Source organism: Lichenostomus cassidix, chromosome 2, assembly GCF_008360975.1.
Source record: "Lichenostomus cassidix isolate B80296 chromosome 2, HeHo_3.0, whole genome shotgun sequence".
NCBI lineage: Eukaryota > Metazoa > Chordata > Aves > Passeriformes > Meliphagidae > Lichenostomus > Lichenostomus cassidix.
The window spans coordinates 58,431,171-58,443,219 of record NC_139482.1 but is presented as its reverse complement, the minus strand read 5'-3'; the positions used below and the strand labels follow the sequence as shown (position 1 = coordinate 58,443,219).

General features: G+C 38.2%; 1 protein-coding gene across 3 annotated transcripts in view; it reads right to left on the bottom strand.

Annotated features, from left to right (window-relative positions):
• Positions 1-2,117: 2,117 nt before the first annotated feature.
• CDKAL1 (CDKAL1 threonylcarbamoyladenosine tRNA methylthiotransferase) overlaps positions 2,118-12,049 on the bottom strand; it is a 395,226-nt gene continuing 385,294 nt past the window's right edge. For all 3 annotated transcript variants that reach the window (XM_085051690.1, XM_085051691.1, XM_085051692.1), the window contains exon 16: positions 2,118-2,835. In XM_085051690.1, the coding sequence (XP_084907816.1) occupies positions 2,629-2,835 (207 nt within the window). In that variant the 3' untranslated portion in view covers positions 2,118-2,628. The remainder of the gene's footprint in view (positions 2,836-12,049) is intronic.

Genomic DNA, 12,049 nt, shown 5'->3' with positions numbered 1-12,049 from the left:
TAAAAACATTCAGAGAGCCACATGGAATAAAAACTCAGAGCTCAGATATGTTCAGGTCAACTCGTTCCATGAGGCAGATGTACTCATACAGTTCACTCCACGCTCACCGAGGTTTCCCAAGCTGCTCCAGTAGCCCCAAGCAGTTGGGGCTTGGTCCAGGGGAGCTGTTTGACCAGAACTGATTTGCTCAGCTCAGTGGCTTTGGAAGCTTTAGTTGTACGTAAACAGAAAACAGTGACAAACATAATACTGCTCTCTACAACACAAAGTGTCAAAAACCCCTCTCAAAATCTAAAGGAAGGCAACAAAACATGTGACAAACAACACTTTCTACTTATCAGATTAAAGCTCAGTTTAAGAATATACTGCAGGCAATGTCACTTACAAAGTCTTCTTTGGCCTCTTTCAGTATATTGCACTATTTCTAAGAAAATAAGCTGGTCCCATTAAAGTCAATGATGCACTGAATCTAAATCACAAGCTTCGTAAATCTCCGTAATAGCTGATGCAATGAGTCTGTAATTGCCACGATTAGATAAGCTAGAGTGGCTGACAGAGATAATGCTAGAGGCACAGAACGTATCTGCATAGATTATTCCCATCACATGCGAAAATTTGGCTTGGATATAATGGTTTTGCCAATCCACAGTTTTCCTGAGAATCTTGCAATCTGTGGCACTTTCCTGAAAATTTCAACTCCCAGAGTCAAGTTGGTGGGTTTTTTTCAAGAATTTCTCAGATTTGTTAAAAAAGGAAATTACTGATTGTTATATATTCCTGTTGTACAAAAAAGCCTGAGAAAAAAAACACCCAAAAAACAGAAGCAAATCAAGGGCACAGTTACTTTTTGGTTTGGTTTTTTTGTTGTTGGTTTTTCTTTTTTTGTTTTATTGGTTTTTTGTTTGGTTTTGGTTTTTGTTTGATTTTGTTTGTTTCTTTTCTTTTAAAATGCATGAATTTTGAGTCTTGGCTCATGACCTTCAGTGGTTGCTATAAGAAATATAATATTCAAGTCATCACACACCTGATGTCTTGAAGACAGTTACATCTGTTGTTATAATTTACAGGCTGTGCCGAAAGCATCATGGTGGAACTTCCTGATTAATTGTGTGTAACTATTATTGAATCCCCAGTTAATAAAGTACAAAGCACTCTTACTACGGGATTATTCCTCTGCACTGTAGAGACATACTGGTTTTGGCTGGGCTAGAGTTAACTTTCTTCACTGCAACTGCTATGGGGCTATGTTTTGGATTTGCTGTTGCTGAGCAGGGCTTGCACCGAGTCCAGGCCTCCTCTGCATTTCTGGGAATGGCTGAACACCTGCCTGACAAAGCAATGAATGAATGAATGATTTCCTTGGTTTGCTTTGCTTGCATGTGGAGCTTTTGCTTTATCTATTTAAGTGTCTTTACCTCAATCCAAAAGTTTTATCACTCTTACTCTTCTGATTCTTGCCCCCACCCCACTGCAGGGCAGTGAGCGAGTGGCTCTGTCTTAGCTGCCTACTGGGGTTCAACCACAACAGCCTGATGTAAGACAGCTCAGATCCATCTGAGTATGACACAAACAGTCAAAAAAACCCCCTCAACAGTTCCTACTCTTGTGATTTTAAAGTCTTTGCAAGTGGAAGTTTGGATGAATATTCAAAAAGGTGACAAGGCATGAATAAACCAACAGTATCATGTGGTCAGGTGCCAGAAGCACTGGGCACACAGTCCAGTCCCTGACTGACCAGGATATTCTCAGGAGGTGTGGAGATCCTGTCACGACAAAAATGGCTTCAAGAAAGTAAATTTTCATTGTGCAAAATGCAACCTCCCCACTAACAGTGTAGTAATTGTCTTATTGAGCCAGTACAGTAGAGATTACAGCCAGTAGAGATTCACATGTAGTTATCTACACATTGTATTAAATCTACAGACTGTATTAAATCAATCTTTTAACAGAACTCCATAGCCAAAACTACATCTTCACATTCAGTTATTAAACTCCAACACCTTTAAAACTATTTCTATGTAAAAAATAATTCTTGTATTAACAAAGCCTAATCACTCATTGTGGAGTTAAGAGGGGCAAGATGGTAGTCAAAAATTCTTTCAGGCATGACAACAAAATAAATAGCAACAAATGACAAACTTTAATGGCCTTGCAGTGTTCATTCTAATGCAAAAAGACAGGTATCAAACCATCACACTGCATCAAACAAAAACTTTAAGAAAGCTTTAAATATCCTACCCATAAAAGATGATCAATATCACGCAATGGAAAGATTTCTTATAAACTTAATGCAATTTTACCTGATACAGCAATTATGAAAAGAGTATGTAATGCAAACATTGCATCATTTTAGGAAAAAAAGAAAAGGAAAGACGCAACAAACTGTTCTGCCAACCAAAGATTTCAGGTTTTGGCAAGATAGGCCTCCTCACAGCTTATTAACATTCTCTCCTTTGAATGACAGGAAAGGCATAGAGTGAGTACAAATTATTGCCCAATTTATATTAGCTTTTTTTCTTGTTTTTTCTTTTTTTTTTTTAGAAAAAAAAAGGAGATTTGTTTGTAAAAGTGATCCTTTTGATGATTTTAAACAGCTGTTTCATTGTTTTCATAAAAGCCCTATTCAGTTCACAGTTCTGTTTTCATTCCTCCGCAGTAAAACAAAACAAGAACTGCCAGTAGAGCCAGGCTGACAGACAGAATCTTCAGTCCGCCTCCTTCTTGTTGCCATGGGAGCTGCAAAGCCATCCATGAGCTGAGCCGTGTTTTCACTGGGATCTCAGCAGAAGGCTGTGCTTTCCAGTTGGTGCCACTCTGTGCTGCACGTCTGAACTCCTGTGAAGAAATGCACATATTAAGATTGAAACTGTGTTACCTATTTCTGATTGTACATACTAAATACAATCTCCTCTTTATACTGAGGTTCAAATTAAAGTCCTTTTCAAGACCAATGATTCAACCTGCACTGCATCATCATCATCAGTTTTTCATACAGGAATCTTATAAATGCCATACAAAATCAGCATTTCTAATGAAAATAACTGCCAAATCAATGCAGCTGTTAGCAACAGAAACAAATCTCCAGACTTCACTGTCATAAGAGAGACTTGTTTGATGGTTATTTTTTTATTTGTTTTGCTGCTATCTCACTACTTTCCGATATTTGGCTTCTCCAAAAGAAATGCCTAACCAGTGATAAAGGGGACCACAACACTCAATCCGTTGCACAGCAGGGATCTTCTAAAGTCAATCATCGACTCCTGGTGTGCCAGCTCAGTGGTGCTTGAAAATCCTCCCACAGGGCTTTTCCTTCCCCATGACCTTCAGGAGGCAGCTGTGCTAAAACACCTTCTCATTCAGCATATTGAATCCCAGTTCCCTGCTGTGCCTGCCATTACCGTTCCCAACCTGACTGCAAGCACCAAGATGCCCAAGAACATTAGGGTCTTTTAACAGGACCACAAGTTACAGATGTTGCGTCACTATTTCAGCAGAAAATCCAAGTGACAAGAATAAAAAGCTCTTTTCTCTCACACCCTTGTTCAGCATTGTAGATACTCAAAAGGCAAAGCATCCAGTGAAACTGTAATCTGATGACATTTGCAAGAGATGTAAGTGGTAAAGGTATAATTAAACAAACGCGTAATGATGCTGCATCATATGATTCAGTATTTCTGTTTTCTGATAATTTCTGTTTTCCTCCCTCTATTTCAGTAATGTCTTGGGAATTCAATTGAGGCCAGCTGGATTTTTAATTGGTTTGAAATTTTCCAGTCAAAAAAGATTTTTGATTAAACCATTTTATTTTTTCCACCTTCACGTTTTGTATAAAACAAATCAGGGACCCAGATAGTACCTATCTGGGTAATTTTGTATTTCCAAGAAGTTGAAACAGGACTACATAAAAATACAGACCAGATGCCCACTCCGTCTTTTACCAAACATATTTCTGGGCAAACTGAAAGAAGTATCAAAGCTCCAAGAAAGGTGCCTGTTCATGAAAGTGTGACAGCACAATTCAAACCTTCTGTAACTGCGTCCTGTTTTCCATTTCAGCAATCAGCTCCATTATAGTAATTGTAGAAGGAAAATAATGATTACTACTGGCATCAAGGTAAGTAAGCATCAAAGGGGTAAATGACAGCCTGGAGTAAGTGCTATGCTAACATCTGAGTTATTGCTGATTCAGTCCCCAATGCACACAGGCAAAGGGTTACTGACCAAGTGAACTATGAAATGAGGCTGTCTCCTCACACATAGAAGACTATCAACTGGGTAAACAGAGGAAAGGAACGAGGTAAGCACATTGGAGTTTAGTTGCTCACAGTGTGAGGCAGAGTAACAAATCTACTCCAGGACTTCAGTCAGTATTGTGCAGTACATGTTAACTTAATCAAAAACTATTGTTAAGTTATTAATTACAATCAATTTCTAAGGCATCTGAAATTTTAGTACTTGGCCACAGCTATTTTATCCTCCAAATCAAAGCTGATTAATCTTTGCCTGCAGATTAAACTGGAAAATGTACAGTATTAAGGATTTTTTACAAATGAATCAAAATTCTTTTGCAATTTATTCTTTCTAGACATTTATAAAGCCCTTCTTTTCTGTGCAGGTCTCACAAATCTCTACTAATCTAAAGTGCTTAATTTATGGTAGTGACTTGTTTTTATGTGTCTTGTTGGTACATTAATACTAAGGCTACAGTGATTTAAAAGAATGGATAAGGCTGTAAAACTATCAGTACAGCTAAAGTCATTTCTTCTGATATTTATTTTTCACTGATTCATGACTTAAAATTTGACTGACTACAATCAGACTATTAACTCCTGATTAAATATTTTTACACTGCATGATAAAAGTCATGGATATTTAGTAGTACAAGACTAGATGCTATCCCTTGGCAAACATAAAAAGGGCCAGTACCTCATAAATGACGTTGTAACTTTCTCCTCTATGCTCCTCTTCATGCTCATCTTCAGTTCCTATCTACATGTCTCAGCAAGAGTAGAGACAGCCAGCAAAACGCCCCAAACACAAGTTACAAGTTGTAAAATGTTTTGAGAGACTTTTTAAAATTTTTCCCTTCACTAACAGTTAAACACATCAGTGTTTCATATATTCAACCATGTTTCTGTGCTGTAATTTTCAGTAGTGATTTCACTGGCATTTGGTTTATGTTATACAGCTTTTCTGTTTTTCAACACAAAACCAAATAGTCTCATCTCGCTAGTATAATTTTGATAAGGCATAGCCTATACTGCTTTTTTGCATTACCATACTGTTTTCTTACACCTCTACTGCAACATGCACTGCATATGCATTAGGTAGTGCTGCACACTGCTAGTAGGATGGAGTGGCACAAGAGATTTTAGCAAGGTTTTCAATGTTCCAGTGGTGGTGAATGCTACTGGTGAGTTGTCTCAGTAGCATTTCATCTAAGTCAGCCTGTAAAGCTGTGAGATCCAATTTTTTCCTTACTTTATCATATCTCCAATAAATGAAATGAATACTGATGCACTAAACCCATTTTTTATTTTCTTTCTGTAGAAAGACAAAAAGATCACAATTTGCAAACCAAAGTGACCCTTTTCTTAAAGATGTACTTCACAGCTTGCCACTTGAAATACTGCTGCATTTCTGCCTGATAACATACATCTCTTCAGGTGATCCTGCCAAATATTTCCTTTCAAGGAAAGTAAAGAGTATGTTCATCGGATCTATGTTTTCTAAGCACTATTCTGTAGTTAGACCCAAAATTCTCCCTGACACATGGGTAATACCACAGGCTTCCATGAAAATTTCCCTCATTATCATCACAGAATATGCATTGGAAAAAAAAAGGGTACATCTGGCTCCCTGTGACTGAAAGGCTCCTGTAGAAAATGACAGTCTTTTTGTCCCCATCCTCAGATGCTTACAGAGCTTTTAAACCCAGAAAAATCACTCAGAGACACCTGCAGGTGGATGCCTCTTCCTCAGAGTCTGTCATGCAGCTCAGAGAGACATGGCACAAATCCCCCAGTGGGAAGAGGAGCTCTGCTAAAGGGACCATGTCACTGCCTTCTCTCCCTCCTGAGTAAGGGCTGAGTGGCCCTCACCACAGTCTAGACAGCAGGGAAGGGCCTGTCAAGAATAAAAGCAGTTCTTCCAGACACACAAGGATCATATAAACAGCTGTATTAGAAAAACACTGTATATACAATTTTATGAACCTTTGGTGCAGAAAACCTTGGTGGAGGTAAAGATCTCATTTTTTGAACTAGTATTTACACTGGTCCACTCACCACGCCCTCACTTAATAGAAGCATTAATTCTGAAAAGCCCTTATTTGTATCTCTGTCTCTAGATAAAATATTCACAGTGCATTAGCTTTCCAAGGAAATCTTCAAGTAATTTCTGTAATATTCTGAACTGATATTTACCACATACAATCACTAGTCAGAGCACAACAGTTCCTTAAGCTGAGTTCAGAAATCACACTTTGGTAGCTGCAAGAGGTAGAAAGATTGTTATAATGATTAATTTCAGTGGAATTTAGAACTAAATTCTAAGCCTCGTCTAACCAAAAAAAGGCTTGGAGGAAGCCCTAACGTAAAGAAGTTCCAAAAATATGTGTGTATGCCAGTTTCAGTCTCAAATTCAGTCTCAAGAATTAGGCCACTAATTCTTTGGTAGACTTGTTAAGCATTGCTCCCACTAAACAGGACCACAATGAAGGAAGAGGCACTCTAAGATTTAAAACTACATACTATTAATCAAAATGAGAGGAGGAAAGGAAATTACCAAACTGAAATGCAAAGACAGACACTTTGAGCTAAACATCTTGTATTTTCATGGAGGCAGCCTTTCATCTGGTTTTGGCAGCCATAAAGTAAACACAAGACTTTGCTAATAAGGTATAATATAAATTATTAAAACTTCTAGTGTACGATCAAATGCATTTCAGATTATTTTTTGCATAATTCTGCCTTGGCGACTGCCAGGAATAATATATTTTGTGTATTCTTGCGCAGACCCATTGACTGCTGTCTTTCTGAAACTCCAGTCCCAGATTAAACCACCGTGCATGAAAGAAATATATAATCACATCAAAACCAAAGATTTGGCATCTGTCGATCATAGCCTAGCTTTTTGTAAGATCTCACTTCATGTTAGTCAACAAAGACATAAGAGAAACTCTTTAGCTCTGAGCTGAGGTTTTAATAGATTCAAAACATTTCTTACATGCAAATTTCCTTTATGGCTCAGGGGCACTGTTAGAGCTTGCAGTGTTAGCTAACTGCTGTGAAAACTACTTGACTGAGCATATCTCAAGATAAATTAGACTTCTGAATTTTTTAGCCCAACCAAGTACATCACACACTTGTACTACTGGCTTTAAAAATATGGACTTTTATATAATCATGCACAACAAGTCTGTGTGAAAAATTTAAAGAAAACATGTTAAAATATGCATTACCTATCCTGCTGCACTATTTGAAACTCTGGGCTATTACACTTTAAAAGCATTTTTCAGATTTAAAAAAACAGTTACGGAAGGTCACATAGATTACACATCCAAAAAAATATGTAAATTGAATTTTATTGAATAGTTCCGGAAGACACGTTTAGTTCTGTAGGTATTAAGAGAGCTCCTTTGATTTATTACTTAAAAATTCTACCAGCCTTCTGCAAATGTGGAATGCTGATCTTAAATTACAAAATAAATGTCACAGAAAGTATTTTTTTCCTAATGGAATTAACATCGTAATTCCTGTAAGAAGTATCCCTGCCACCATGAATTCCAATGAATGCCCAGAGAAAATGCTGTCTTACAAGCATGCTTGTGTCAGATGTTATCAACTGTACACCATTTCTAGGAATTCATTGATTCCCAATACACACAGAGTTTACTTACCCATTTTAAAAAATGAGAAACATTGGGGGAAAAAAAGCAGCCAGGACCTTTTGCAAAGGAATTTCCGATTATTTCTTCTTTTTGGGCTTTGAAAACATCCAAGCGCGGAAACCACAACCTCTCTGGGCATTTGTTCCCCTGCTGGACCACCTTCATAGGGAAAATGCTTCTCTTCATATCCACTCTGAACCTCTTATTTTCACTTAGGCCCAGTCTCTCATCTTCCCACATGTGCCACTGGGAAGCACTTGGCTCTGTCTTCTCAGGAACCTCTGCACAGGCACTGAGGGGTCTCTGCTGGAGTCTCCTGAAGCCATCACTTCTCCAGGCTTGAACAAGCCTGGTGCCTCAGCCTCTCTTCACAGGCCAGGTGTTCCAGCCCCTGAGCGTCTCCATGATACAAAGCTGAACTCATTACAGTTCCCAGTTCCAGATTTACACCAAGATCACTGCAAATGACCCAGTCAAAGCAGGCCAGCAATACTCCTAGAACCTTGACCATGGTCAAATACAACTGTACAGGTAATAATGGGAGGCTATAGAGATTGATTCACCTTAAGCTAATCTGCATTAAATCTGACAGTTCCTTCCAGCTGTATAGGACCTTTCCCTGACCTGCTCAGCAAGTTGGCAAAATCTGGGTTACTTCCAGTAACACCTGCATGATCTGTCTAAATCCTTTAAACAACATAGAAAAAAACACCTTGCTCACTACTCAACTACCTTTTACCTCCATTACTACTACAGTCCCTCCTGTCCATTCTCTTTTCCTTCTACTTCTCCCTGTTTCTCTCTTGCATCATCTAACCATGTGGCCCTTCAAATAAGAAAAGGCAGAGATGCCACTAGGAACACAAATTTGTAATGTCATGTTACACAGACACTGGAATTTCCAGATGTGTCACACACATCTGGAACTTCCTTCTCCTACAATAAATTCAGATTTTAATATTCCTATTTAAAAGTATAAAATGAATCAATTTTCTCTGTAAATTTCCACCATTTCTGTAACGCTGCACTGGTGTTTTTCTTGGCAGACATCTTTCTGCTCTCTTCCATGTTCTTACCTAAGGGTAAGCCCTTGCCTACCTACTTCTTTTCCCTCCCCCAGTCTTTCAGATTATTCCCTCAATCAGCCCTCAACTCATAAAGCACTTAGATGCTAGACAGAAGGCTAAGCAACTGGGGCTTATTAAATTACTTCCTTTGTGATGTACACTTTAAGGAGGAAGGAAACAACCAAAAAGCTCAACTAACAAAAGAAACAAAAACAAGAGAAACAGCCATTTGAGAAAACACAAGCCAAAAACCACCTTCAAAATGTTTAAAACAATCTTGTGCTGTTTTTCATTATACCCACTTGTTTTAGCCTTGTTTTTTTTATTTTTACCTATAAATGCTTCCAGCCAGGATTTGACTCTTTTTTCACACATTTGTATTTTATGCTGCTATTAAACTTAGTATCCTTCCCCTGCACAAACAAGGCACTGTCAAAATAACCTGTCATTCAAGGTCAGACATGACATCTTTAAAAAATAGTGTGATGCCTGGATTCTGAGATTCTGAACTTTTTTTTTTTTTGTAATAAGGTGTGGGAGGTGTCAATCACTATGACAGAATCAAAGGACATGACAGCCAGCACTCCAGCCAGCACCTGCAACCACAACAGAACTGAGAGATCTTCTAAACAAAAAAAGGTTGCTATTCAAAAATCACAGTCACCCAAATAAAGACTTGAAATGAAGAATGAACATAGCAGCACAATGTAGACAAATTCAGGATGGGGTTCTGTCACTGTTTATCTCCCTGTGCCTAGCAGAGTTTTATGAAGGAGATGGCAGGTACTTGCTCTGGGCACTAACCTGGTAATTAGCTGGCTAACAGACAAATCTGTTTCCTAGAGATCACCAGCACGGCTTCATGGCTTTGAAAATACATTATAGTGAAATACAGGATGTACATTAACTTGTAGTAACACTAGGATATCATTTTTCAGTGTGCATACCACAGCCTGTCTTATTAGATATCATTCCAGCTTGCTCCTTCTTTAAAGGATCACTGAGATTTTTTATAAATTGGGGGTTTTTTGGGTGTTTTTTTAAAAATAAAAATTTTAAGGTTATGTTTATAATACAACAATTTTCCCAGTTTATTTTGTTGGATGATGAAAGAACGACAGCATGTGAATGTTCAAAGACTGCTCTACAAATGAGAATATTAAATGAAGTATTACATACTTTTTTTACAGCACAAGCTTTCAGAGACCATCACCTTTTTCCTCCCCTTTTAAATCTTGAAACAACAATGAAAATTATAGGGAGGTCAATGGTAGCTACAGGCAAAGACACAAAAGGTTTCCATCAGAAAGAGTACCCCAGTAAAATGAATAGCTAGATCTGAAAATCTATATTCATGTCACAAGAACCACCAATATAACTGAATGATATTCACATATCAACAGTGAAATGAGTAATACTGCTTTTACTCAGGAGACATTGTCTCTCAAAATCAGGAAAGATTTCAAAGATCTTTCACATGGAGCGAAGTAGAATAAACTGATATATGTCCATATTCTTGGCTAAAGCCTTCTCCTTAATCCTAGAATATGTCATAATCCTGATTTTATGGTGTTTTCATTTCTTCCTACAGGACCAAGCATTAAAATGGAATGCTCCATGGAGACTTATATAATACAATGACCTCCAAAACAAATGATACAGCCCTTCTTACACTTCAATGTTGTGGATAATAAACATGGTTAAAAAAGAACACTTTAAATACTTTGAAATTATACTAGGTTCCAAAGTCTCAAATTTCATACCAGTAGGTATCTGTGGTATCTATATGCCTCCCTCGTTTTACAGGGAGAGAAAAAAATAAAGAGTGAAGTGTCTCCAGTGCCATGATGCAAGTTAGCAATCAGGTCTCTACAATTCCTGTCTCAGATTCCAGCTGCCCCCAGAAGCCAACATAGCCTGTAAAATCTTTTATGTCTGTCAAGTTTAAGTTTTAAAACCATTTTCTTAAAGCTAGGCAATGGCTTAGTATGCAGTCTCCTGACAATTTCTCTTACATTTATTTTCACAGACTTTTCTGCCTAGTATTAAACACCTCCAGTTCCTGGGATTGCAGATGTTCACCAAGCACAGCTGGAACCAGACCCTGGCAAAAACAAGTATTTTATGTCAGCCTGAAATTTAACAGCTAATACAGTGTGACTGATCTTGACCAACTTTGTGGGTTCAGTGATAATACAAAGGTTTTCTTTTCACATTGTCATGGCCTCTTTCCTTTAAGTATCCTTAGTTGTTTTAGGAGGTCTCCCACAGTGCCAGTTAGCATACTTTTGAGCACCTGAGGGAGTGTCTGGAAATCTGGGTCTCCTTTTTAATTTCACACTCAGTCAAGTTCAACTGCAGTTAATGGAAGGCTCTCTCATGGAAACGTCAAACAATGGTTACTTTCTGTGATTAGCAAGCCTAACTGCTCTAACACAATCTCTCTATCCCCAGTCACTACAAATAATTCGTCAGCCCTTCCCCACAAGAAAGATTACATGAGAAAAACCTTTCTTGGCTTGCAGTGTATTTTATGCTAGATAATCATGATAGCATCTTGGCGCTCTAAGACATCAAAGAGCAGTAAGTATCCACTCTGCAGGCTGGAACGAGTATCTACCCTCAGGAAAGACTTCATATAATTCAGAGGGTGGTCTGACTAAACTTCTGTAGTTGTACAGGATTGAAGCGCCTGAGCGCAGACTTCCACCCTGCCATGCTCAAACACTGACCATTCGTACTTACTGGACGTCAGTCTTGTCCCACAAGGGCGTCACATGGCGTGCTCTATCAGGTTGTATCTGATAATTCCCAGGATTAGCTCATGAGGAGAAATTCAGTTCCTCTAGAATTAACCATGAAGTAACAAATATTAATTTCCTCTTTTTTTTGAGATTTCATCCCCTGGAGTTGTCTTAAATGCTGAAACTTGTAATGCACTGCAACCTGCTTGAATACATGCTACAAAATTTTAGTATTTTTTAAGTGTCTAGTTCCAAGCACCTTTAACTGGCCACCATCAAATTTGTTCTCCAGACTAATCCTCTACTAGACACGTTGAACATCTGCCTCATCTTTATCTGTGAAATGG